Source organism: Ochotona princeps, chromosome 22 (genome assembly GCF_030435755.1).
Source record: "Ochotona princeps isolate mOchPri1 chromosome 22, mOchPri1.hap1, whole genome shotgun sequence".
Taxonomy (NCBI): Eukaryota; Metazoa; Chordata; class Mammalia; order Lagomorpha; family Ochotonidae; genus Ochotona; species Ochotona princeps.
The window spans coordinates 10869378-10895937 of record NC_080853.1 but is presented as its reverse complement, the minus strand read 5'-3'; the positions used below and the strand labels follow the sequence as shown (position 1 = coordinate 10895937).

Below are 26560 nucleotides of genomic sequence, written 5' to 3'. Positions count from 1 at the left end.
CGCCCCTCCTCCCTGGCTGCCCGCCCCCTGGACGGAAAGGTCAGTGTTGCCCTAACAAGGCCATTGGATCTCCGAAGCTGCTCCCAAAATAGCCCCCCGGGCAGCCCAGCCTCCTTCAAAGCGCCAGGGACGGGGGAGGGGCCGAGGGGTATTTCCACCCTGGCGCTGCTAGGGACTGAATGCAGACGGCGGACGCAGCCGGACTGGGGGTTGCAGCACCCCTGCTTGCCCCAAGCCGGTATCCTGTAACCTAGAAGGAAAGGAATGGGTGCTCTCCCAAGCAGACGTGATGAGTGAGTCCAACGCTCCTGCTCCACCCACAGCCCCCCAGAGCCCAGGAACCCTGGAGGTGCCAGGGTGGGGCTTGTGTCTGCCTGTGGGACCCTCAGGATTACTGGCAGATCACGGTGCTATTTTGTTAAATTTCCCTGTCTCTCCTAGATGCTAAGAGTCTGCCAAGCCAGACTTGGTGGGAGTGAGGGGGTCAGATGGGTGACCCGAGTTTGATGGCGACAATTCTGAGCAAGGTCAGAAGCTGTTTGTTGGGTATGTGGGTGACACAGGTGGGGACCTGGCCACTGAACAGCCAGCACAGAAGGCACAAGAGAGCACGCCCAGCTGCTGACTGACTTTCGGCTTCCTCATCCATTCCTGAATCCCTTGGTGACTTAGACTGCTTCACGTGGCTGCCCAGTTTTGTTCTTGAAACTGTCTCCCCTTGGGCCCGGCACGATAGCCTAGCAGCTAAAGTCCTCGCCTTCCACGTGCTGGGGTCCCATATGGGCACAAAGAGGCTCCAGGTTCCTGGCTTCAGACTGGCTCAGCTCCAGCCATTGTGGCCACTTGGGGAGTGAACCATCAGACAGAAGATCTTCTCTGTCTCTCCTCCTCTCTGTGTATCCGTCTTTCCAATAAGAATAAATAAAGCTTTAAAAAAAAAACACTTCCTCCCACACAAGGACCAGTCCTGAGGACTTGGCAGTGCCCACAGCTGACTTTGAGGGAGCCCCTTCCTTGTGAAGGCTTCCCCATGGGGAGGAAGCACCCAGACCCTTGACCTTGCTTGCTGTTGTGGGTTGTGTCACTACAGCGGTGACAGACCCTTGACTCCCAGGACAGCCTAAGGCCTCCCCCAGGGCATTGTGCTTTGGTCACTTGTCCCCTGGGGATGTTTGTTTCCTTCCACTCCACTGTCACAGGAAGCTGGGGTAACAGGTGCCTGAGCTCAGCACCCTGTAGCATTAAATGCCCAGCAGGAGCAGGTGTGTGGCCTGCGAGGCAAGATGCAGGGTGAGATGCCCACGACCCCTCCCCCCATCAGAACATCTGAGCTTGATTCTCAGCTTCAGCTCCAGACTCCAGCTTCCTGCTATTGCAAATCCTGGCAAATGGAAGGAGGCTCAAGTATTGGGCTCCTTCCCTTCATGTGGGAGACCCTGATGGGGTTCCCAGCTCCCCACTTCACCCTCAGCTCAGTTCCCACCACTGCAAACATTGGTGGGGGTGGTAAACAAATAGATGGGCGCTTTGTGCCTCTGTTTTCCTCTGTCTCTCTGCTTCTCAACTTCTTTTTAAGATTTATTTTCTGTTTTATTGGAAATTCAGATACAGAGAGAGGAGGAGAGACAGAGGGGAAGATCTTGCATCCGATGATTCACTCCCTAAGCAGTTGCAATGGCCGGAGCTGTGCCAATCCGAAGCCAGGACCTCAGAGCTTCTTTCAGGTCTTCCGGATGGGTGCAGGGTCCCAAGGCTTTGGGCTGTCCTTGACTGCTTTCTCAGGCCACAAGCAGGGAGCTGGATGGGAAGCAGGGCCACCAGGATTAGAACCTGTGCCCATGTGGGATCCTGGTGCAAGGTGAGGACTTCTCAAATTTTTAAAAGACTTTCTAAGAAATGCCAGGCAGGTGGCCACAGTTCTGTGCTACAGCTCACTGGGCCACTCCACAGGTAGCCATTGAGCCAGGCAGCTCCTCCTAGGGGTACAAAGAAGCACCTGCACAACTGAAGAAGATTCAAGAACCTTACCCCAGACCCAAGAACTGGAGGGCCGGGGAGCCCTGCAGCCACAGTGCTCTTTTTAAAAGCTCCCCAGAAAAATCTCTCTTTCTTGGTAATCATCATGCTATGTTCTCAAACAATGGAGTTTGTGTCTTAATATTTATAAACTCATGAATCTGTTTATAACTGGCTATACAGGATAGAGGGTTAGATATGTGTTCAAATTCCACTTTTGCCCCTCACAAACTGTGGTACCTTGGACTGATTGTTAATTTCTCTAAACCTCAAATCGTTAATGGCTAACGGTCCCTATCTCCAAGTTACCGGCATCAAAGATGACAGTGCCTACCTTGACTGGGTGAGGATTATATTAGATAATGATTTTTTAAAAGGTTACAATAAACTAACCACATGGCAAATGTTAGCTACGACAAATATTATCCTCACATCGTAAATTGCCTTTTAGACCATCATGCAGAATAAAATTGCCACCAAAAAAAGGATGTCCTAAACATGAAATACCTTGACATGGAAACATGCTTGGTCTTTCCACTCCACATCAGCCTCATTTCCAACATTGCTAAACCAAGTCACCTTTAAAGAAACACTTTGTAAAAGTTGAAGCTCAAAATGCCAGATTTGCTACTGACCTTACCTGTCTGGTTTGATTTTGTCTGTTCACAAAAACAGGGGAAAGGAGACTCCTTGTGGCCATATGTGCATTACAACAGCTTTTCCTCAGGCAAACAATTCTTTAAACCCACTGGATTGACTAAACATGAAAGGAATTTCAGCTGTTTTTAAAAGGGAGTTATGACATTCTCTCTTCCTCACAGGTCTTTCCTCACTCCAGGGTTCTTTCCGGTCATGAGAAGCAGCAGCCACTTCCTCCCTCCATTTCCTTCTCAGCATTTCAAGCTTAAGCTCGCATCCCGGGAAGCATCTAGAACAGAGAACAGACCATGGATGTGCATCTGAGTCCTGCTCAGCCCGCCAGGCACTTCCTGGCCTGGTTAGGCACCCTGCTTACAAACTGAGTTGTTTGAAGCAAGGGTTATCTTCTTGGTAGGCTGTGCACCTGCCACTCTGGGCCAGCTGGAGACAGACAGCAGGTCATCCTTGGGCAACAATAGTCTCTCTTTCTTTATTCAGTGTTTGGAGTCTTTCTCTTGGTTCTGCTCCTCCTTCCAAGGCTCCTCTTAGGCCCTGACCTCCATCCCTTAGGAATATTCCCAAGCTTTGCTCTCTGACTTTTCTAGCTACACTCTCTTCCAAGGTGATCCCCTCCAGTTCATGGTTTATGACAATATCTGTAGGTTGCCAGATTTCCATATTGGTGGGTTCCAAGTTGGCGGTCATAGGCCACAGGTAGAAAAATATTTTGAATTGCATCTGAACCTGTTATCATTTCCTCGACAATACAGGATAACAGCTATTCACATTGGCTTTACATTGCATTGGGTGTTGCAACCTGGGGACTGAAGTATGCAAAAGGATGCACACAGGTTCTATGAAAACAGCCTGCCATGTTACAAGAGTCTCGCACATCCAGGGCCATCAGTATCTGTGGGAAGCCCTGGACCCAATCCCACAGGGACTTAGAGGGACAGCTGTAGGGCACATGGCCAGCCCGCACCTTTCTCCTAATTTTCAGTCCTACTAACCACATTACAGGATCTCATAAGCACCTCAGATTTGATCACCCCAAACGGTGCCAGCTTCCATTCCTGCTCCACTTCCAACCTTATCCCGCTAACAGCCGAGGAAAGCAGCCGAGGATGGCCCACACTCTTGGGTCCCTACCCCCACGTGGGAAACCCAGACCTGGGGAGTAAACCAGTGGATGGCAAATTTCTCTCTTCCCCTCTCTCTGTAACTTTCAAATAAAAATAAATCTTTCAAAAAACAATTATACAACTGATTTGCAAAACAGAAAGAACTTACATGTCATCTTGATACAAGTAGCATGTTAAGCCCAGCTGACATCTACTTAACTTGCATTTTTCAGGTAGTTAGCTCCACAATCTCCAGTTAAAAAAAAAAAAAGAGGTGAAACACTGGTTGCGGACAAGCTAGCACTTTTACAACCAGAAACGTAAATGCTCTTGCTAAGGGAGTCTCCTTGAGACAATCTAAGAGGACAAAGTTGGCTCCACATTCATTTTCTAGCAGGTGTGCAATAGTTTGCTGGCGTACAGTGTGTGATATGGTCACTGAATATAGGCAATACTAAATTGCCTTCTATTAAACCAGATTTCCAAAAAGTATAAAACAATGTGCCTCTTCTCACATATTTTGGGATCTTGTGCTTTTGTTCTTTTGCATTAAGGCATGTTCACTTGCAACATTTTACAACTGAGAGGAAAGACCGAGATCCCACACTGAACCATGGCCAAAGCAGGTCTCCCACATGGGTGGCGGGAACCAATTCACACAGCAGTCACTGCCATTTCCCAGGCTCTGCCTTTCAGGAAGTCGTAGTCAGAGCAAACTGGGAATCTAACCCTTGCACTCTGATGTGCAATGCAGGTTCCCTAGCTGGTTAGGAAAAAACATCCACCCTATTTTTTAAACAGTGTTTTTTTTTAAAGATTTATTCATTTTATTACAGCCAGATATACACAGAGGAGGAGAGACAGAGAGGAAGATCTTCCGTCCGATGATTCACTCTCCAAGTGAGCCGCAACGGGCTGATGCGTGCCGATCCGAAGCCGGGAACCTGGAACCTCTTCCGGGTCTCCCACGCGGGTGCAGGGTCCCAAAGCTTTGGGCCGTCCTCGACTGCTTTCCCAGGCCACAAGCAGGGAGCTGGATGGGAAGTGGAGCTGCCGGGATTAGAACCGGCACCCATATGGGATCCCGGGGCTTTCAAGACGAGTACTTTAGCCGCTAGGCCACGCCGCCGGGCCCTTAAACAGTATTTTTAAAAATTTCTGAACAGATCAACATTGAGACCTAACTCACATGCTCAAAATGTCATTTTGAGGGCCTGAGTTTCGTATTGAGTCCAAAATGCTTTGGGAATTGCTGCCTTACACTCTAGCCTATCCTGTCAGCAGGATTTAGGAATCTCAGTTCACTCCTGGTGCTGTGGCGGTAAAGCTCTCTTCCTCCCCACTCAGCGGCTCTAAGCTCCATACTAAGCTGGTACGAGCAGGGCTCTCCCACTGCTAAATTGAGGGCTTTTCTAGACCTTCCCCCCACTCGGTACAAGTCAGCAGAACCAATCTGCCCATCACGAATCAGCTGCACAGTCAGCGGCAGGCCTAGCAGAATCTTGTTTGCAATCTCACTAGATTTGTGGGTAACATGGGCTAGACACTTTCATTAAACTTAGTAGCATGCTTAGGATGGTGTGACAAAATCTAAGCTATGGAATACATACAAAGTTCATTTTGGGGCCACCTGAGCAAGAATTCATCCTTCAGGTAAGACTGAAGATATTCCCCCTACCTCGCCCCACTCATCTCCACAGGAAATCTTGCAATAGCTGCCTTTAACAGGCACAAAATACTCTCAGGACTGCTGGAATGAGAAGGCTAGTCAAAGACGAGATAATAACCAGGAAGAACCTTGGAGCTCAAGTACGGGACTTCCAAGACCTGTGGATGGCAAGCAGCACGCCATCCACGAAAGTGGCAGAGAAGATGAAGGTTAGTTTCAACCCCTCAAAACCCCTTTCCCCAAGGGAAGCTCGCTTCCGGGCATGTGCACCAGCAGGGGCTTATCCAGTGCGGTAATGACTCCTTCAAACAACACAGGCAGGCCAGCTAGTTTATTCAAATTGACTGTAAATCTTAGATATCTGGCTTAACAACAAGGTAAGAAACCTGAAAAGATACAGTAAGTCTGGTGTTAAATCAGAGATAGTTAAATCAATCTTAACAATTTGTGATATTCCAGGCTGGCAACTACAACATGACAAACTTTCAATCCAGTTACAAAACCACGTTTGATTTTTTTTTTTTTTTTTTGCTACCAAATCTTAAACAGACCTGAAAAATGCATTGTTTACAAAGGTTTTTACAGTTTGCTACTGCTGCCAGTCTTAAGTGGTCACGGTTTCTCTGTCCCTCGGGTACGCTTGTAAATGGTGGATCTTGCTGGGCTTTGATTTGCCTCGGTGTGGATATGTAAGAACTCTGAGTAAGTTTAAAGAATGAAGATTAACGGAGATGCCAAGAAGTTTTTATTGCAAGCACAGTGAGCAGAAAAGAGATGTCTTCTCACACAAAAGTAGCCACAAGGGCTGCCAGTAACTCAATCTCTTTGACAACCCTTCATTGGTTTAAAGCATATGAATTAGCATCTCGCTATCAGGTATACATCATTTCTGCCATGTGGGACATTTTCTTGGGTATATACAAGTAATACTCCATGTAGCCGGATAGGTCCTCAATGGTCACGTCATCCACATAGACCCGAGCCTGCTCAGAACAGGAGCGGGGAGACCCAGACAGAGTTCGGGTATGCAGCGACTGTGAGTAGTCCTCAAGCGTGGATCTTCGCTCTGGAGCCAAGGGAGGGACATTCTGTAGACCTGAAAAGGAATACACTTCCATATCAAGCCATCTCTGACACTGGCACGCCTTGCCTGTGCATGCACACACTTTGCTCTGGTTTAGCTTGGAAACAGACTGAAAGTCAGAAAGATCATTGGCCTTGAGACTTTCCTGGGAGCTGTGGGTAACATCACAGGAGTCTTCCTTCTTACTCCCCGACGGGAGCCTGGGAACCAAAGTTCTCAAAGGCTCAACGACTGCCCCTGTGTGATTGCCGTCAACAGAGGTCGAGCTTTCTCCTGCACTGAACTCTTTCGGGGTCGGCATTCCCAGCCCACTGCCGCCATCAGGTGAGTCAGTCTGGCTTTTGTGCTTGAGCTGGCTGCAGGAAGGAGACGCCTTTGTACTGCAATGGATAAACTTGGGAGGATGGAGTACAGGAGACTTAGAACGCCGACGACGCTGGGTTCTCACCGTTCCTCGTGAAGACTTCCTGGTTGACCTAGAGAAACGAAACAGGAGAAACACTGGGATACGGAGCTCTTCTAGATTCTTCATGATGACTAGGAATATATCTCCTCTGGCATTACCAGTCTCCTCGAAGGTCATAAATCCCCCGCAAACAGACATGCTTGCCTCCATTTTCAAGTGATTTCTGTGTGTCTCAAAAACTTCTACATACATCTCCTTATTAGCAAACTGTGGAAGGTTAATGAAACCACCTGAATCCACCAGGCAGTACATGTGCCCCATCCGCACCCGAGCTCGGGACCTGGGAAAGCACACTGCACACAACTTGAGCTGACGCTGTGGAGCTCAACAGTGCGCACACAGGCTAAGTGGAGTCACTTCACTCTAGCCAACGCTACAAAGGGCTAATACGCCATTATCACTAAGTAGAGCAGCAGACTGATGACACATTTCTATCACTGGCAACAGCTGACCAAAACAAATATTAGATTCCTTCTACAAATTAGATTCCCTCCCAACTTCTGGAGATTTTTCAGATACTGGGAGTTACTGGACATAATATATAATCAGTCATAAAATTTCTAAACAGGGTCTGGCTTGGTAGCCTAGTGCCTAAGGTCCATGAGTTGCATGAGCCTGCATCCCATATGGGCACTAGTTTTTTTCCCGGCAGCCCCACTTCCCATCCAGCTCCCTGCTTGTGGCCTGGGAAAGCAGTCGAGGACGGCCCAAAGACTTGGGACCCTGCACCTGTGTAGGAGACCTGGAGGAGGTTCCTGACTCCAGGCTTCGGATCGGTGCAGCACACGCTGCGCTCACTTGGAGAGTGAATCATCGGACGGAAGATCTTCCTCTCTGTCTCTCTTCCTCTCTGTACATCTGACTTTTTTTTTTTTAAAGATTTATTTTCATTACAACATGTTTAAAAAAAAAATACAGACCATAAGAAAATGGACAAATAAAGTTCCACAAGGGAAATTTCAACATAGCTCCCATTACTGACAGGTCTGACAACCAAAGGATTAAGTTGGCACATTTGACTACCTGAGAAACAGCCAGGTTCAGCAAAATCATGCTTCAATGCTATGAACTGCTAAATACTAACATTAAAATAGACATGAGACAGCTGAATAGTAGTCTATAGCCATTTTAAGGTGTATAGCACCCGGTTGCATATAAACTAATAATTGAAGTGTCAATGTAGAAGTCACAGGATGTGGCTCAGAATTTGCATTCTTTTTTTTTTTCCTCCTTTAACATACTGGTTACTCAATACCATGTCAACTCATTACAAAACATTATAAATTGTTACTGATGTAATGTCGGGGCTTTTAATTGATCTGGATGATACTCTGCCAGCTCTACCTTCAGACCAGAGATGGTCTACCCAAGAAACCGTTGAACTTATCTGGACAATAAGATGCTGGACTTTATGCTTGGTAGATGCTTGCAATGAAAGAATCTCAACTGAATTTGAACTGTGGTAAAGCAACAAGGTGGAGGAATCCACTATGGGGAGGGTTGGGGGAAGGGTGGGGGGGAATCCCGATGCCTATAAAACGGTGTCACAAAATGCAATGTAATCAATAATAAAAAAATTATTCAAAAAAAAAAAAAGGATTAAGTTGGCACATTCAACAGCCTGCCTCAGTGGACAGAGAACCCCAGAAGCTTTAGTAAAAGACTCACTCCTCTCAGACACACACAGCATAAAACTGACTACAAGCCGAGCTATCCAGAGAGCCTTAACAAATTCACTCACAATTCAGCAGAAAGGGGCCCCTCATCTTTTAGTCTTGGTTTCTGTATTAAGATCAGCTCTTTTCTAGGAACACTCTAGGAAAAATTTTTCAAAAATATTTAAACTCATCTCAATATAAAGTTCTTACCCATGCCAGCTGTCTTTAGCTGTACCTGCAGCCTTCAGCTTGGTATCATCCGCTGTTCTGACTGACGTTCGGACATTTGTGCCTTCTCCCACAGGCAGGGACGCCACGGACCTGGGGGAGCAACACAGTGAGTGTCAGAGAAGACCGAAACAAGCCAGGCAGAGCTCTCCTCAACCCGAACACAACTTCTACCAATACCTTTAGCTTTCTTGTACTTCAGATTTTTCAAAAATTGCTTAGCTTTTAGTGTAAATTCTGCAAAACCAAATAAGCAGGCTCCTTAAAAGCCTAGAGCTGCAAAATCATAAGCCAAGAATGACTCTTAAGAATAGCCAATGGTGGATATAAATAGACATTTAGGCTGTTTATCTGGGGCAGATCAAGCCTTATACCCAGAGAGAGTGCCAACGACACGGACCATATATTTTACACAGGCAAACCAGAGATGTCGAGATTAAGACTAGGAACAAAGACTTTAGAGAACTCAATCTAATTTGAAAATCAATGGATTTTAAAATATTACACGACCTTCAGAAAAAATATTCTGATTTTCACAACCAATAAACTGTTACTCAGAGTTAAATCTCTAGGGAGCAAAACGACAAAGGTAATATAGGTTCCCAGTTAAAAAAAAAATACAGAAACACACAGTCACCTGTAACCTCCTAAGCAGAGACTAACAACATTAGCATTTCAGTGTAAATCCTTGCAGCCTTTCCAGCACATAAAACACGCATATACACAGAGCTGACTACATGCTGTGGCACTGATAGGAAAATCTCTTAGAAAAAGACATTAATACACTAAAGTAAAAAGATACTCACTAAAACATGATTTTAAGTAACTGGGAATAACCTAAGTATACAACACCTGGAAAAACACACTGTATAAACTATAGCACAACTATACGGTGGAATATCAGAATGTACTAAAAATTAAACAGAGATCTTTTAATGATGTAACAGAATGCTTGGAACAGCAGGACAGCACGGACAGCTCTGTGTATAACACACACCCTCACAAACCAATGTTAACAACATGATCCCTACTTCCTTTCTTAGCCTTCTTATTCTTGAAAATCTTTCTAGAATATGTGTGTATTATTTTATGGTCAGACTGTTATTTTATAATACATACATACGGATTGAGCCTGATAAGACAAATACCATCAGGGATCAAAACCTGTTCAACAGGATCAAGCTGAATTCCCGAGCAGGCTTGGTCAGTGTGTGAGTCAGTCCCTCGGATGTCCCTTTTGTAAACAGGCGACAATATGAAACACTCAAGACGTATGACACACTACGCAAGCTGGACTCTGCTTCGTCACACTCGTGACTCACCCCTTCCACTCCTATCTGGTTTTCCCAAGTGTTCTCCAAGGTTGCTGCTTCTACAATTTTGCTCACGAAAGATCACAAGGCTACAAATGTGTAATTCTCAATCATATACTATGTGTGTCAATAATTCAAAAAATGTTTTCCATTCCAAGGAATTTCTAGCTGCACTGCAATGGCTGTATTTTGTATTTCAGTCCCTCCAAGCCTCAGGAAAGCTGCCTGTGCTTCACTACCACAGCAGAGACGTGCGTCTATGTTTGTATACACTCCTTGGTGAGTCTCATCTGAAAATGAAATGACTGCAGTTTCTACCTTCTAAGATGACAGTGAGGATTAAATAACATACATAGAGGACTTAATCCGGTGTTGATACAGCAAATGAGTAACAAACATTAGCAATTACTACCATTATCTATTGTGAAATGTTCTACTCTGGTCTTTCAGGATTTGGTTTCCATTCATGAAGATAAAAAGTTGTAAATCCATTAACATTCAGAGCTGTTTTGTAGCCTGAGGCAACAAATCAGGGTGAGAAGTGAGAAATATTAACATTCAGATGGCAGCTGGGCTGCAGGTGCTCTAATTAGTGTGGCCAAAGTGTCCAAGATTATCGATCTCGGTGTCAGAACACCACTGAATAGAGGTTTCCATAGTGATAGACTCCATCATCAGAGACCATGAAATCAGCAGCACTCCTTGGCAATGTCTACTGGGCCAAATCATTTTTAGTGAAAACCACCGATTCCTGAGATGTATGAAAAAAAACCTCTGAAGGGACACCTGAGAATGTTTGGTTAAAAAGAGGCAGAGAGAACCCTCCTCAAAGTTACTCAAATCATCCCCCAAGGAGTACAAACGGGCTGCTACTCTACAAGTTCAACAGAAAGGTTTCATGTCTAAGAACTTGGTGAAATGAATTACTATACGCTTTTGTATCTTCTATTAATGAGAAGTGTTAGAAAAAAAAGAGTCCTTCAGGGTAAAGGGACTCTTTAAATCTGCTAAACAAATCCCTCGAAATAACATTTTACATATTAGTTACCCTGATGCATCCACTCTCAATTTCTTGAAAGCAGTTTGCAGACTCTCCTCCTCTCCGTCCTTGGCTTCAGATTTCATTGTTACAGGTTTTACACTACTGTGGACTTCCCGTTAACTCTAAAATAGAAAAACAAAACAAAACAAAAAGACGAGTAATGTGAAAACAGGATTAAAAGTATACCTCGTTAACAAGCCATATTTCTGATTTCATTTCTATCAGAAGAAAAGGAACATAAATTTTCATTTCTAAAAGAAGGTCTCTGTGTAGATGACTGGGAGACTGTAGGCTTCATTTAAGAGGAAACAAATGAAATGATACAGAAAATGCACATGCAACAGAATTTCAACTGTACAAACACTTGATACTGTGACAAAGTTTTGGAAATAATAACACCTAAATTCTGCATTTCCACCCACCTCTGAACAGGGTAAATCTCCCCAGTAGTAGAAGACGAGAAACCCGTAGACAAAGCCATCTTTCCAGCAGAAATAAGGAGAGAAAAGCTGACAGCATGGTGCTTTGAGTTTTTCAAATGACGCTGTCTGATCAAACCCTAACAATTTAACATAAATTGTTTAACACAACTTCATGACAGAAAACAGCATTTCTCTGGAGCATTATGACCCAGTTATCCACCTTGATGAGAATGTGTCTTAGAGAACAAGGTGCTAGCTACATTGTTAAGGCAGGAGGAAAAGTCTATTTCCATTTCTGATTATTCTACACTCTTATTTAAAAGACTATTTTCATTTTTTTCCCCTCATAAACAAGAAAAATGAATTTACTCTTGCAATTAAAACAAAACAAAAAACAAGAAAAATTAGAATTAGGAAGTAAAAATTATAAAATTACTGTTCTGTAGATGTGCCTCTAAATAATCTCCTCTAACTGAAGTTCTCCATTTCTTCTAGATTTTTATATTTAAACAGAGAAAGGAGAATGGAAGGCTAACCAGAGCAACCAGAAGCACAACAAAAAAGTCTGTTAATAAACTCTAGAATCTAGTCTCTATTCTTTCACTCAGGACAATAAACCAGTCACTTTCAAATCCTGAGCAAAACATTAGCAAACCAGTATCTGAATGTATCACAAGGAACCAGAATTTAGTTTTTAATTAAACAAGAAACAGGAAGATGTTACCAGCACCCCCTGCAGCCCCGTTAGGTATCACAGCTGCTCCTTTCTCAGGGTGGGCTTGGTGTCACTAGGTGACCTCTTAGAGGCCAAAGTTAAGGTGTTACAATATGTCTGATATCATGGAGCCCTGTAGTATTAGCGGCATAATAAGCTACTTCCATTTATTCATGTGCAAAGTTAATAGTGTTTTAGTCACATCTAAAAATAGTCACAGAAAAATTCTGCTAGCTTTCAGCTTAAGCTCCTAAGACAAAATTTAAATACACTCTTTACACATATTCTGCCGCTGTTTTTTTTTTTTTAACCAGTACAGGAATATGAGGAAACTGTGTTCACAAGGCCGGCAGGTAGTGTCCTCCCCCGCCCCACCCATGTACATAATAACCTACACACCTGCGGAGGAAAGACCAAAGATCGCACATGCCAACACAAGCGAAGCTCCAGTTATCAAGGGTGCTGTTGTGGGCTGTCAATAAATTCTCCTCTGCTGGAGAAAGACTAGAGTTTGGCACTATCCTCAATGACCTGAATAATTACTAACACAAGGAGTTACTAAATCAGCCCAGCAGGCTCCCCAGCCCGCAGACCCCAGATGAAACCTTTTGGACCAACTCTGGAATCAGTTACCATCTAAGTTTTCACTATGGGAAAAATTCATTCTCTACTAAGATGTACAGAAGTCCTACTATTATGCTGGGTACTAGACCGGATGCTGGGGACAGCAGGGTGAAGCCGGGACCTCCACTTCTGAGAGGACTAGACTCTCCTTCCTGGCTTCTGGAAGCCCAAAACGTAACGCTGCGCTTAAAAAAAAAAAAAAAAAAAAGTGGCACCTAGATATGTAACTTTTAATTATACAGTGCTGACTTAATAGCAGGGCAGCTGATCACCTAGATGTAATAACACACAGTTAACACACTTGTTGACACACTGAAGGATCTATCGTCTAAACACAAAAACCAGATCAAAATAAACATCTGCCTACAGACTAAAAGTCCAGGACTGAAGTTCCATTTAAGCTATTTTCACACTTGCAGCACTTTGGCTCACTCTTGCCCTTTTTCTGTTATTTGAACGCACAGCAAAAGTGAGTCGTGGGCATGACTTTACGAGCTAAACCAGAACACGTTCGTAATTAACAACAGGGTTATCACGCCCCTACGGACTTCTAACTCCCCATTCGCTCAGGCAAGGGCTTGTGTGATCCACTAACTCAACTCCACCAGTAGGACCCTCCTATGAACGCTAAACCGACGGCCGCCCTCTCTCCGTCTTCACTTCAGTCTCCAGGGAAGTTAAGCGCCTGTGAAAAGCGACTTTGTATGAAGTCGAACCGCACCGGGCAACCAAATTTCACCTCGGATTTTCCCCCAGTCTCCACGGAACCTCTCAGAAATAACAAGTACTTTTTAAAGTTCCTCCCTCAAGAGGGAAAACGGGCTTTTCCCGGACTTTCAACCGAGAGTCACAATCTTAACTAAAAATCAGATCCAACCGTTTCAAACCCAGCCCTCCTCGAACCTCCAAATCCGGCTCCCCGCCCCACATCTCCAAGACCCAAAAACCGTCAGGAAGCGTCCTCCTCACAAAGTACGACGGGTTTGTTTTTCTCAGCGAGAGGGAAAGCGGGGAGAAGCCCTCCGTCCGGGACCGAGAGGCCCGTTCGCACCTCCACGCGCCCCCCGCCAACGCCCGAAGCCCCCTCCTCACCGCCAACAGGACCGGGAGGGCTCGGACAGTGTGGCGGGGACAAGACCGAAGCGTCCGGGGCCCTCGGCCCGCCCCGCCCCGCGCGGGAGACTTCCCCGGCCAGACGCGGAGGAGGCTGGAGCCGGGACCGAGGGGGCCCGGGGTCCCGCAGCGGACCGGCGAGGACGAGAAAAGGCGGGAAAGGGGGCAAAGGGCGGCACTAGGGAGCCAAAAGGGGAAGCTCGGGCTCGGGCGGGACCGCGGACCGCCGGCCGCCGGACTGGCCAGGAGAGAGCCGGGGAGCGCGGAGCTTCGGCCGGCCCAGGCCGCGGCGGAGCACGGGGGGGTCGCTGGGCCGGTCAGGCCCGACCCCAGGAGGGTCGGCGTCCAGAGACGACGCCCCCAGGCAGCCGCCCGTGGCCCGGCCCCGCCCGGAGGCGCCTCCCCGTCGCGGTAAGGGCCTCACCTCCGCACGGCCCGAGCGCTCCGCTGAGCCGGCCCCGTCGCTTCAGATCGTCTCGTCCTGGTCGCCGCGCCACACTGACCCGGATCCAAACCGGCGGAGGGGGCGGCCCGCGCCGCCCGAAAGTCGCACTGCGCCTGCGTCACCCAGGTCCGCGCCCCGCCTCTCTGCTCAAGCCCCTCCCACCCCAGTGACTCGGCAGCGAGGTAGACGGCTGCTGCGCAGGCGCCGGGCGACAGCCGCGCCTCTCCAACGCCCCGGGCCTGCCTCTCTCGGAAGCACGTAAGTCTTACGTCATTTCCTGTTATTCTTCGCGCTGCCTCCTCCCTCAGGCGTGGCTTGGCTCGGGTCGGCTGTAGGGTGTACCTGCTTCCCCTGCCCTCAGGTGAGCGGGAAGGCGCTCTCGGCAGTCGCCAGGTCGCCTCCACTGCCTCGGGAGTCTCCTTGGAGTCCCCTTGGCCTCGGAATTCCGCGAGGGGTCGCATGATGGCTCAGATGTCTTTTGGGGGGAAGAGGGCGTGCCCTTTGTGTGCCCTAGGCACCTGCTGTTTCTACCCTGCATGTCCGGCTCCCATCTGTGGGGGGTGTCCACGAATCTTTTTCTCAGGCCTGGTCTCCTTTGGGGGTGCGGTGACAACCTTAGGAGCACACCCCCGCTCCGGTGTTTGGCGTAGAAGTCAGAGGGATCTCACCACGTCGCTGGTTTTCGGAATCTTCCCGCATCTGTGATTCTGACGGTGGCTCCCAGCCCCGGACCAAGCTCAGCTCATCTGGCCAGTCCAGCCGCAAGCCTGCACCTCTGCAGGCTTCCCAGGGAGAGATGGCTTTTCTCTGATTGAGTAGGTCCCAGCCCTGCCCTCCAGGGAGGGTGTTGGCTTGTTTTGTGTTTGAACTCAAACTGGCCCCATCCTGCTTCCTGCCCCAATAGCGCAGGGACAGTTACCTGGGTCAGGTCTGCAAACCCAGAGTTCGTGGTATAGACGTCCCCCGGTATCCATACTTGGATAACCATTAAAAAAAAAAGCGATAACCATACTTGGAATTTTGGTCTCTGCCCAGCGGTGGACAAGGTGGTACGTAGTACACGAGTGAGATACTGGGCAGAGGCAGTGAGGTCTAGCTCCCTGTCACAGCTGGGACTCCAACACTGTGTTGGGTTGCTTAGCTGTGATGGCAGCTCAGCCAAACATATAAAGTACATTTCTAAAGATTTGTCATTTATTTGAAAAGCAGAGCGCAGGGAGGGGTAGAGAAGAGATCCTCCATCTGCTGGTTCACTCCCTCAATGACCTCTACAGCTAGGGATGGGCCAGGCCAGGTTGAAGCCAGAAGCCTGAAACTCCATGCAGGTTGTCCACGTGGGTGCAGGGCTCCCAGGATTGCGGTGCTTGTCCACTGCTTTCCCGAGTGCATTAGCAGGGAACTAGCTAGATGTTTGTAAAATCAATCAGGACTCAGACCTACACTCCAGTATGGATGTACACAGCGACATAACCCATTGTGCCAAGATACTAGACACAAAAACACACTTTTGATTTATCATACTTCAAACTTAGGTTAGGTTATTAGTTTTATTAGGTTAGTGTTATTGCAAGCCAGAGAGCATCTGTACATGGTTAATAAAGCATGTAATGGATCCTAGGTCAAACATTTAAATTCCCTCCGTTCGTATGGGAGGCTCAGCAACTGCCAAGGTAAAAGAACATCGTTGTGGCACGGCATGTTAAGCTGCTGCTTGAGGCACCAGCATCCCAAATCCCAGTGTCTGGGATAGAGTCTCGCTCTGTGTCCCATTCAGCTCCCTGCTGATGTGCACAGTGGAAGCGTGAGCACTTGGATCCCTGGCCCAACCCAGCTCAGCTCTGCCTGGAGACCTTTGAAGAGTGAGCTAACAAGTAGGAGAATTCTCCCTCTCTGTCTCTTGCTCTGCCTTTCAACTGAACAAAAATAAATGAACCAAGAAAAAAGGCGATGAAACATGCATTGTACCCTAATGATGCTAATAGAAGGCTGTGCTCTGGAGAGCAGCAGTGGGGGTGTGTGCTCCCTGTTAGTAATCCCGAGATGGTGTCCAGGCTACATGCTGGGCAGACTGGGCTGCAGGCACTTACAAACCTGTTCTGGTTCCCTTTGTGTTGTGGGCACACATGCGGTTAAGTCAGGAATTAAACTGTCTAAAGCTTTTTAATCCATGACACCATTCTCATCTTCTTGGAGAAGAGTATGGAAACAGAAAACTATGATGTTTCTTCCCCTTCCCCCAGAAATTACCAATAAATTGTATCAAGACCAAATACTTCAGGTGCCACTGCAAGTCACAGCTTCAGATACAAGCTCAGCCACCCGTGAGAGCCAGGAATGTGTCAGGGCTGGCCATATTGGATGCCCAGTGTGGAACATGGTTCCTGGGGCTGGTAGATGGTCAGTGCAGCTTTGGAGAATGCAAGTTCAAAGTCTTGACAGAGTTTATTTTCCAACTCACATGGCTGCTGTCCTGCAGGTGATGATATAGAAAAGTAGTGTTTTCTTGCGTTTTCAGTCTCAACTTATTCATTACCTTAATATACTTTTTAAATGACTTTGGGATAGAAAGGCGTGATAATAATAGCATGTATCTTAATTTACAGTTATTATTTGACCTTCATAAATAACTTGTAGAATAGGTACTTTAAAAAAAAAAAAGATTTGTGTGTTTATTTGAATGGCAGAGTTATGGGGCGAGGGGTATTTTCCATCTCTACTGGTTCACTTCCCAAATGGCCACAGTGGCCAGGACTGGACCAGGCTGAAGCCAGGAGCTGCTTCTAATCTCCCATATGAATGCAGGAGCCCAAGGACGTGGGCCATTCTCCACTGCATTCCCAAGCATTTTAGCAGGAGGCTAGATCGGTAGTGGACTAGCTGAGCCTGAACCTGGTGCCATATTGGATGCTGGTGCCACAGGTAGAGGCTTAAGCTGCTACCCCAGCACCAGCCCCAGAATCAATACTTCAATTAGGGCCATTTGATGGCTGAGGATAGTTAGATAACTCGTCCAGGATCACAAAGCTTGTGAGTGGCAGAATGGAGGTTCCAATGAGGGGATCTGACTACACCCACCCTGCTGAGCACCAAGTTACACATCCGTCCCTGGCTGTTCCCCTCCCCAAACCCTGTGTGTACCTCACTGCACCCAGAGTCCAGGGAATACCACTGCATTGAAGAAGTCTGCGGCCCAGGCTCTCTTGATCCTGCCTTGCCTGACTGCACATCCTTGAACCCCCTCAGACACTCCCCTCTTGAGTCTTTTCCTCTACTGGGTCATTGTTTAACCACTGAGCATTTCTTACTCAATTTCTTGAGGATAAAGACTGCCTTTTTATCATTACTTTTTTTTAAAAAAATGTAATCTAAGATAGTTATTGTTCCATGATTTAGCACTCTGAAAATATGACTATGTCTTTTTTTATTATTTATTTTTATTGGAAAGGCAGATTTACCGAGAGAAAGAGACACAGAGAAAAAGGTATTCTATCTGCTGCTGGTTGACACCCCCAAGTGACTACAACAGCTAGAACTGAGCTAATCTGAAGCCCGGAGTCAGGAGCTTCTTCTGGGTCTCCTACATGGGTACAGTTTTGGGCTGTCCTGTACTGCTTTCCCAGGTGACATGCAGAGAGCTGGATGGGAATTAGGGGCAGCTGGGACATTAACTGGCACCCATATGGGTGAGGACTTAGCCACTGAGCCATCGCACTGCTCCGTGTATATGTCTTACAATTAGTAGTGTGCCCTGGCTTAATTACTAGCATTTTCTTTCTTAATTGTACCTGCAGAAAATGTTGAATCTTTAAAATAATTGATGTTTTAGGGTTGATGAAAATTGCAGTAGAGTGGTGGGACACCTGCCTCTCTTATCAGCGTGTCTAGGTTCAGTGCCTGCTCCTGACTCCTGACTGGCTCCATGCTAACGCAGACCCGGCTCAGGTGCATGGCTCCCTGCCGTCAGTGGTCTGGCTGTTGAGTTCAGGCTTTGGCTTTGGCCTGACCCAGCTCAGTCGCTTGTGTTTGGAGAGTGAGTCAGCACATGGGAGTTTGTCCTCTGGCTGGCTTCCTCTCCCTCTCCTCACCTCACCCTCTTTGCCCTCACAACAAAAAAGACAGCACAGCTCCAGGGCTTCTCATATGTATGGAGGCAGTGAATGTTGGTGCCAGAAGCTGATCACGTTCTAGTCCCTGTAGCTATTTTGTTAGGAAGTACTTCCCGTTCCTAGGGCAGTGTGGCAGTGGCCTTTGAGCGTGTGGGAACCGTTTTGGAAGCTGGGGAGGAACAGAGAGAGCTGTGTCCAGCTGGCTCTGACCACAGCGGATCGTCTTCCCTCGTGTCCTTAGTTCTGTTGTGCCCAGATTTTGAGATCCCCAGAAATCACCAGGAGTCTGAAGTCAATCCAAGTGCATAAGGATGGTTTATTTAAGCTCAGCACATCTGAGCCTGGGTTCTTGGTTGAGAGCAGTCAGCTGGTTGACCGACCAACTGGCCAGTCAGCGGGCCAGGACCAACACCCCTTACTGGAGTGTAGCCCCGAACAGCACATTCATAGGGTTTTTATAGGGGCAGTTCGCAATAGCTTGAAAAGGGCCAATTCAAAACAGCCTGCACACAAGTCAGGAATGGTAGATCAGTGCTGTGCTGGTGAGCACTTGGTGCCAGGCTGGCAGCCTCTTCAAAAGCAGGAGAGACGTCAGAGAGACAAGTGGAAGACACTTGAAATAACCCAAGGGAAGGCTCGAACTGGAAGTAGGTGGAAGAACTTGGAGAAGGTCATAGATTTAGGAGACTGGTGGGAGTGCTGGGCAGGGCCTGCTGGCTAGAGGGGAGCCAGTACTGAGCTCCATTCGCTAGGGATGGAACTCTAGGCACACGTTTGGGGAGCAAGTCAAGAGGCTGGTTTGAGACATAGGAGCTTGAATGCAGCTGAAAACAGGAATCAGGTTGTCAGGGATCTTCGCACCATAGCCGGGGTTTATCCAAGATTTCTCCTAAGCGCATGACAGTTCCAGAAACCAGGAGAAGTGACCAGACTGCTTTCGGCAAGAAAACCCTGCTTTCATCCTGGCTGGCAATGATCTAAAGAGTCAAGAGCAGGGAGCTGCTAAGTATGTAGAATGGGTCCACAAACTGAAAAGTGGCGAGGATCAGGCTTTGGTGAGACACAGAGTGTGGATAGAGTGGAGACGGTGAGAGGAAGCGGAGCAGGACATTTGCCTTCCAGTTTGAGCAATTGGCTGAATATGGTTATTACTAGTTAGATTATCGCATCTAGTGGACAGGAAACAGAGGTAGAGTCCCAGTAAGGAGGGTGAGCGCAATGGCTGCTGCTTTTATAGTTCTCACTGTTCGCCAGAAAACTCCTTTCCTTCTTCATGACAACGCTAGGAGAGTATCATTGGCATCTTCATCTCCCGGATCAGGAAGCTGAAGGGAGAAGTGAAGTCACTTGCTTGAAGCCCCATCCATTAAAGTTTTACCTGGACTCCCCTTCCCTCAACTTCTGTTCCCTTTGTGTAGGTTAAGAGGTGCTCCCACACACTTCTCGCTTAGCTGCACCTGAGCAGCGGCCACCCACAGCACGGGGAGCCCAGCAGGAAATCAGTGAGCTCTCAGCAGAGGAATGCAGGTGCCTGCTGAACTGTGCTGGGCCTGGGGCTCCTTGAACACTGGATGTGAGCGACAGGGTATTTAGCAGACACTCTTGCCTTCCAGGAGCCTGGGGACTGATAAGCATCTTAGTCCTGCCATCGTCTTCCTGTTCCCAAAGCTACTGTGGTCTGCTATCCTGAATGGGGAGTGCTCCACCAGTGACCTGGCCTTGTCCCTCTGCTGACTCCATTCAGTCTGCAGCAACTTGCATCCCAGGACTCGGAGCTCCAATGGGGGATGGGGAACTCTGACCAACCACTACCTATCCCCAACAGAGGGCGCCCTAGGCCTGCAGGTTTTCTCTTCAACTGCAAAAGGACTTCCAAACCTGTGGAAGATCTCTTGCCGCCTCCCTCTACTTCTCATTCCTCTGGACTTTGTAACCTTAACTATGTGACAGCATCAGGACGGCTTAAGGCTGAAAATAGAACAAGTAAAGCCACCGACGGGAAGAACCCAGACTGAGACAACTGGGAGCAGTGTTGCAAGAGGTTCCCGGGGCGCTGGCCTTACTGCAGCTCCATCTCCTGTCGGTGATAAGAATATGTTTGGTTTGTAAAAATTGATCATAGTGCAAGTACATTTTTATGTGCTGTTAAAGTTTAATTAAAAATTTTTTTCCTAAAATTTTGTTTAAAACACACACAAAAAAAACTGCATATGCCACAGATAGGTTCTTGGTTAGAGTGAGCTGAGATTTGTCTCCTTCCAATCATGAACTTTTTTTAAAAAGATTTATTTTTATTGGAAAGTCAGATATACAGAGAGGAGAAGAGACAGGAAATCTTCTGTCCACTGATTCACTCCCCAAGTGAGCGCAACGGCCGGTGCTGTGCTGATTTGAAGCTGGGAACCAGGAACCTCTCCTGGGTCTCCCACGCAGGTGCAGGGTCCCAAGGCTTTGGGCCGTCCTCGACTGCTTTCCCAGGCCACAAGCAGGGAGATGGATGGGAAGTGGAGCTGCCGGGATTAGAACCAGCACCCTGGCATTCATAATGTGTACTGGTTTTGTTGCAGCCAAACCCGGCTCATCCCACACTCTGTTCTGGTGATCGGATTTGCCAGTAGATGACGTGAACTGATTCAGCCTGGTCTGCTCCTGACCCATGCCGAATGTATGCCAGTGGGAAACTTTCCATGGCCTATTCTGGGCTGTTTCCTATCATGCTCCTCAGCTATATGTTGGCAGCGAAATATGGGGCAAACGGAGACTTTATAATGGACCATATCAATCAGTGGACGACCTCATCGAGCGAAACTGGCAGCGATTCATAACTGGAGAACTATTAACACCACTCGAGCACATATCTCAGAGCACGCCCCACATCCGGGACTTGGGGTGGGTGGGAAACCGGGTGGGGCTTCTCCCTCAATATCCCCCTTTACCTCAGATACATGATGGAAACAATATTGACATAATAGCATTACCCACTTCCCTATCCCCCTGAACCTTTTTTTTTTTTCTTCTTTTTCCTTTAACTGTAATTAACTATGTAAAGATTGTCAACAACAATACAATAAAATAGATTTAAAAATAAAATAAAATGTAAAAAAAAAAAAAAGAACCAGTACCCATATGGGATCCCGGTGCATTCAAGAAGACGTTAGCAGCTAGGCTACCACATTGTACCCCAATCATGAACTTTATCCAAGCCTTGTGATCCCTTGAGACAGCCACAAACTCCAGCTTATGAAGCCTTGTGCAACAAAACACTGAAAGCAAACAAGGGATATGAAGGACCAATGGCTCACAGAAGGGGGCATCTGATGGCCCTGACACGTGGGAAAGATACTTGACCTCCAAGTTATTCAGAGTGCGCCAGGATAGCACTTTCAGTCCCTACGGAACCCCAGTCTGGGGCAGCAGTGGAGTGGTAGCCAGCAGGCCTTTTCATGCCTTCTGGTGGTATTATGAAATGGACAACCCTGTTGATTTGGCATTGTCTTATCAAAACAAAAAGGCTTGAAGCTACCCCGTAGATGACATCTGTACACCTAAGTTATGGCTTAGGTAAAAGATTATCCATTGCAGCATAGAGTGCAATAGCAAAACCTTAGCAACAATTCATTCTTGTCCATGTGCAGATCATTGGAGGAGAAAGCCTTTGAGTTCCTACAGTGAACTACTTTATAACCAGAAAAGACGCTTGAGGGAGCTCCTGCATCCTGAGAAAAGCTCTCTGAGAGAATGAAAAATAAGATGTACAGCTACCAGCAGATTTGGGGGGCCCAGCATTTGGGCATGACTAAACCACCCTTATGGTGCCAGCATCCCATATCAGGATGCTGATTCAAGTCCTGGCCGCTCTGCTGCCAGCCCAGTACCCTGCTAATATGATTGGCAAATCAGAAGAAGATGACCCAAGAACGTGGCTCTGCTGTCCATGTGGGAGACCCAGAGGGAGTTCTGGGCTCCTGGCTTCAGTTTGGCTCATAGGTGGGCTTTGCAGCCGTTTGGAGAATGAACCAACTAAAGAAAGACATTGCTCACTTACTCGCTCTCTCATCGCTCTTGCTCTTCCTTTCAAATAAGTAAATACATAAGAATATATATTTGCATTGCTTGTAGGTACAGAAACACTGAGAACATAAACTGAGAAGTATTTCTGGGCCTGTTGTGGTGGCTTAGCGGCTAAGGTCCTTGCATGCGCTGGAATCCCATATGGGTGCTGGTTCTAATCCTGGCAGCCCCCGCTTCCTTTCCTGATCCCTGCTTGTGGCCTGGGAAAGCAGTCGAGGACGGCCCAAGACCTTGAGACCCTTCTGTGTGGGAGACCCGGAAGAGGCTCCTGGCTTTGGATTGGCTCAGCTCCGACTGTTGTGGCTACTTGGGGAGTGAATCAGTAGATGGAAGATCTTCCTCTCTGTCTCTCCTCCTCTCTGTATATCTGACTTTCCAATAAAAACAAATACGTAAAACATTTTTAAAAAAGTATTTCTAAATATTTGTTAGAATGGTGAGGAGCAGGGGAGGGAACAGCTGGACTTAATGTGAACCTGCTGTTGCGATGTTTGCCCCATGCCAGTGGTTAGTTCTACCACACACAACTTCAGGAGCTCTTGCTGAAAGCTGCTGAGCTCTGCCTGCAGGCATCCACACACCTGCCTGGCTTCTGCCAGGCTGGGTTTGGCCCCTGGCTTGGAGTTAAGCTGTGCCCTGGTGCAAGTGTTCAATGAGTTCTGCCTTGGAACTTCCTTGTCCTGCATGTGTACTAAAGCCATCTTGCCCTTCAAGTGTTGACACTCAGCGACAGTTGTTCAAAGTGTTTCTTCATCCTCTGCTGATCCATTGCATTCCTGAGCACCTCCTCCTGCCCAAGGGAGAAGGAAGAGGTCTCACCAGAAGCATGCCCTGTGTCCTTGATGGCCACCTGGCTCTGTCCACCCCTGTCCGACACCCACCTAAGACCAGCCCCTTTTCCTACCCTAGCATCACTTGGGTTCCCATCTCCCACCTTCCCAAGAAACTCACACTTTTTTTTTTTCATCCAAAAAAATATTTTTTCTTGGCTGTGCCAATCTGAAGACATGAGCCAGGAGCTTCTTCTGTATCTCCCATGGGGTCCCAAGTCCTTGGGCCCCAAGTCCTTGGGCCATCCTCTGCTGCTTTCCCAGGTGATGAGCAGGGAGCTGGATCGGACGTGGAGCAGCTGAGACAAACCAGCACTGAGAATCCCAGTGCTCACAGGGGGAGACCTAGATAATTGAGCCATTGTGCCAGGCCCGACTTTTTTGTTTCAGTACTTGTATACATACCATGTCTTCTCTCATCTTGTGTTTGAAAAAAAAATGAAAAATGTGAAATTCAAACCCGTAAATCCCACTTCTGCCTGTTTCCCCTAAAGCAAATCTTTTCCCTTTTAGGGCCATTATCAGTGCCTCCTCCTTCACCTTTGTCCTGTCTCCAGCATCCTGCAGACCCACGGAGGTGCTTGTCGCCACGACCATGAAGACCCCTGTGGCTGAACCCAGCAAGCAGAGTTCTGAGCTTGACACTGAGTGCAGCTTGCTCCTTAACTCTGTCCCCTGGCCTCTGTCACCACCCCACCCAGAACATCCAGAACATCCTGGTCCTCTTCTCCCCAGGCACCGTCTCCGCCCATCTGCTGGCCTAAGGACCTTGCCTTTCAAACAAAGCCAAACAACACAAAATGAAACCCTGTTTATTTATTTACATGCAAGGCAGTGACCTCAGGGAGCATCAGACAGCTGATTGCCTTCATCTCGTCTTTACTTCCTGGATGATCTTGTGTCAGAGAATATCAAGACACCCTGACTGACTTGTGCAATGAGGGAGGACACTGGGAAACTCTCAGAAAGCTCAGTGAACCAAAGGACAGACTGAACCACCAGGGCCTGCAAAGTGGAGCCTTTCCAGGTGCCAGGAACCTCCGGGGCACTGCCCTCAACGTGCTCCAGTTCGCCATGTCTTTGATTACCCTCACCCTCACCCCCGTGCCAGATTCAGACTCCCAGGAGTACCACCCGGAGGTGCAAAGCCAGCATGTGTCCCACCGTCTCTGCTCACACCTCTGTTCTCTCAGCCTTAGTGGGTATTCCAGTCCCTTCCAGTTTATGGCACTCTGTTTTGCATATACATTTCACATATATCCATATACATTCCAGTGTATCTCCTCTCTTCCTTATCCCTCCAGGTTGGCATCTGGTTTAAGCAGGTGATAGATGAGCCTCATGGGGCAGATGCTGTATGTTCTCTTCTCTCTGCTGGTCTTCACCACCACATGGCTGCCACGGGCTCTGCCCTGGGTGCTGTTGATTGCAATGCTGCCCTCCAAGCTGGGGCTACCCCAGTTAGTTCCAGAGCAGCCTTACTTAGAAGTACAGAGGTTGCCATTGTCTATGCTTGTGTAATCTTTACCATGCACAGCCCTCACAGCTTATCACCCAAGCACATCACTGGGGCATACAGATGCTGCCAGACCACCTGCCAGGCCCCCTCAAGTGAGAGCTACTGCACCAGGATCCCATTTGGTCGCTGGTTCATATCCCAGGTGCTCCACTTCCCTTCCAGCTCCCTGCTTGTAGCCTGGGAAAGCAGTCAAGGACAGCCCAAGGCCTTGTGACCCTGCACATACGTGGGAGACCCAGAAGAAGCTCCTGGCTCCTGGCTTCAGATCGGCTCAGCTTTGTCTGTTGTGGCCACTTAGGGAGTGAATCAGCAGACGGAAGATCTTTGTCTATCCTTGTCTCTGTAAATCTGACTGCAATAAAAATAAATTGGAAAAAAAGTTTTATTAACCAGCCTGCCTTCATGAACCATGGACTCAGCCATAGTAGACCCTGAATAACCTTATCTCTCATCCTTTTTCAGTGTGCACACAGCCTCTTGCCTTTGAGGAGGCTGTGGGTTTCGGTCCCTGGTAGAGGCCTACCTCAAGCTCACACCCAGGCCAGCATTGCCCCAAGGTGCTTGACCACTCCTGGCAGTGGTAGCTCAGCCACTACCCTGGGACTCAGGCCTTTCCTGCTTGCTTGAAAATTTCCTTATGTTGAACTGCAGCCTCTCTCCCTGTGACTTGCTCTGATTCCAGGGCTTCCTAAAACACCCTCTTTGGCCGAAATACCCAATCCTGTGACCTCTTCTTCAAACCTGTGTTGTCCTCCCTTGGCAGGAAGGTCCTGCAGGTTCCCTGTTGACTCATCAGGCAGTGCACAGGCCCAGCTTTTCCAACGAAACAACAGCATGACAGATGGCCACCTCAAGGGGGCAAAAAGGCCCAGCTCTTTGAGGACAGACTATGCTGGTGAGCCTAGCAACATTCCTACAGCTCCGGAGGTGGGTGGGGATGGATGAGAAGACAAGAGCAGCCCTGACTGAAGGAACTTACCCACCATCCTCCAAAAAGAGCTCATGTCCCTCAGAACAGAGCGCCTCACACTTAGGCACTTGCTCATTTCCTGGGAGTGCGGCAAAGCTGTGGGTTTTCATTGAGCAGGCCTAATACAACTGAGACTGTATGCCTACCCAGTGATTTCCTTCAGATCAATTCCTAAAAAAGACAAACTCCAGAATGAAGCTGTAGGCATATTACTATGTTTTCTGTTGACCCACAGTCTCTTACCTGAAATGGAATTTCAGGAATTTTGGAATTCCTGGGATGTAAATGGCAACAGAATTGCCCTGATTGGCTTTGACCATTGGGTGTAGGAGTGAGTCCCATCCTGATTCCGCTGGTTGCCACATGATGGATTGGGGGAGTCGCTGGAGGAGTAGAAGGGGGGCTGGAATCAGTGTACCCTTTGCAAGTTTGATTATGAACTGTCTGTTTATATCCTCTGTCTTCTATAAAATCATGATGAATTGGTAGGATATTTTTATACATGATGA

At 47.7% G+C, this 26560-nt stretch overlaps 2 protein-coding genes across 6 annotated transcripts in view; one reads left to right on the top strand and one right to left on the bottom strand.

Annotated features, from left to right (window-relative positions):
• Positions 1–5761: 5761 nt before the first annotated feature.
• On the bottom strand, positions 5762–14667 carry OSER1 (oxidative stress responsive serine rich 1). 4 transcript variants are annotated; one of them, XM_004585821.4, is made up of 4 exons: positions 14535–14667; positions 11243–11358; positions 8864–8974; positions 5762–7005 (listed from the first exon to the last, which is right to left on the bottom strand). In XM_004585821.4, exons 2-4 carry the CDS (start codon positions 11317–11319, stop codon positions 6318–6320), a joined length of 876 nt encoding a protein of 291 aa, XP_004585878.2. In that variant the 5' UTR covers positions 11320–11358; positions 14535–14667; the 3' UTR covers positions 5762–6317. The 4 variants fall into 4 exon arrangements, with proteins under 4 accessions (XP_004585878.2, XP_058535335.1, XP_058535334.1 ...); XM_058679352.1 differs by lacking the exon at positions 14535–14667 and adding an exon at positions 14049–14087; XM_058679351.1 differs by lacking the exon at positions 14535–14667 and adding an exon at positions 13901–13991.
• Positions 14668–14777: 110 nt separating this feature from the next.
• Positions 14778–26560, top strand: part of GDAP1L1 (ganglioside induced differentiation associated protein 1 like 1) — a 34368-nt gene continuing 22585 nt past the window's right edge. The window contains exon 1 of one of the 2 annotated variants that reach the window (XM_058679348.1): positions 14778–14916. The gene's annotated coding sequence lies outside the window, so the exon portion shown is untranslated. The remainder of the gene's footprint in view (positions 14917–26560) is intronic. The other variant, XM_058679349.1, reaches the window with a different exon arrangement.

Bases quoted from the DNA above. Each gene is read 5' to 3' on its own strand.
- OSER1 (XM_004585821.4), bottom strand. From the start codon at position 11,319: ATGAAATCTGAAGCCAAGGACGGAGAGGAGGAGAGTCTGCAAACTGCT. The intron at 8,975-11,242 runs GTAACTAATATG...TTGCTCCCCCAG, and splicing joins TTGAGAGTGGATGCATCAGG to GTCCGTGGCGTCCCTGCCTG. The intron at 7,006-8,863 runs GTAAGAACTTTA...TCGTTTCTCTAG, and splicing joins GCTAAAGACAGCTGGCATGG to GTCAACCAGGAAGTCTTCAC.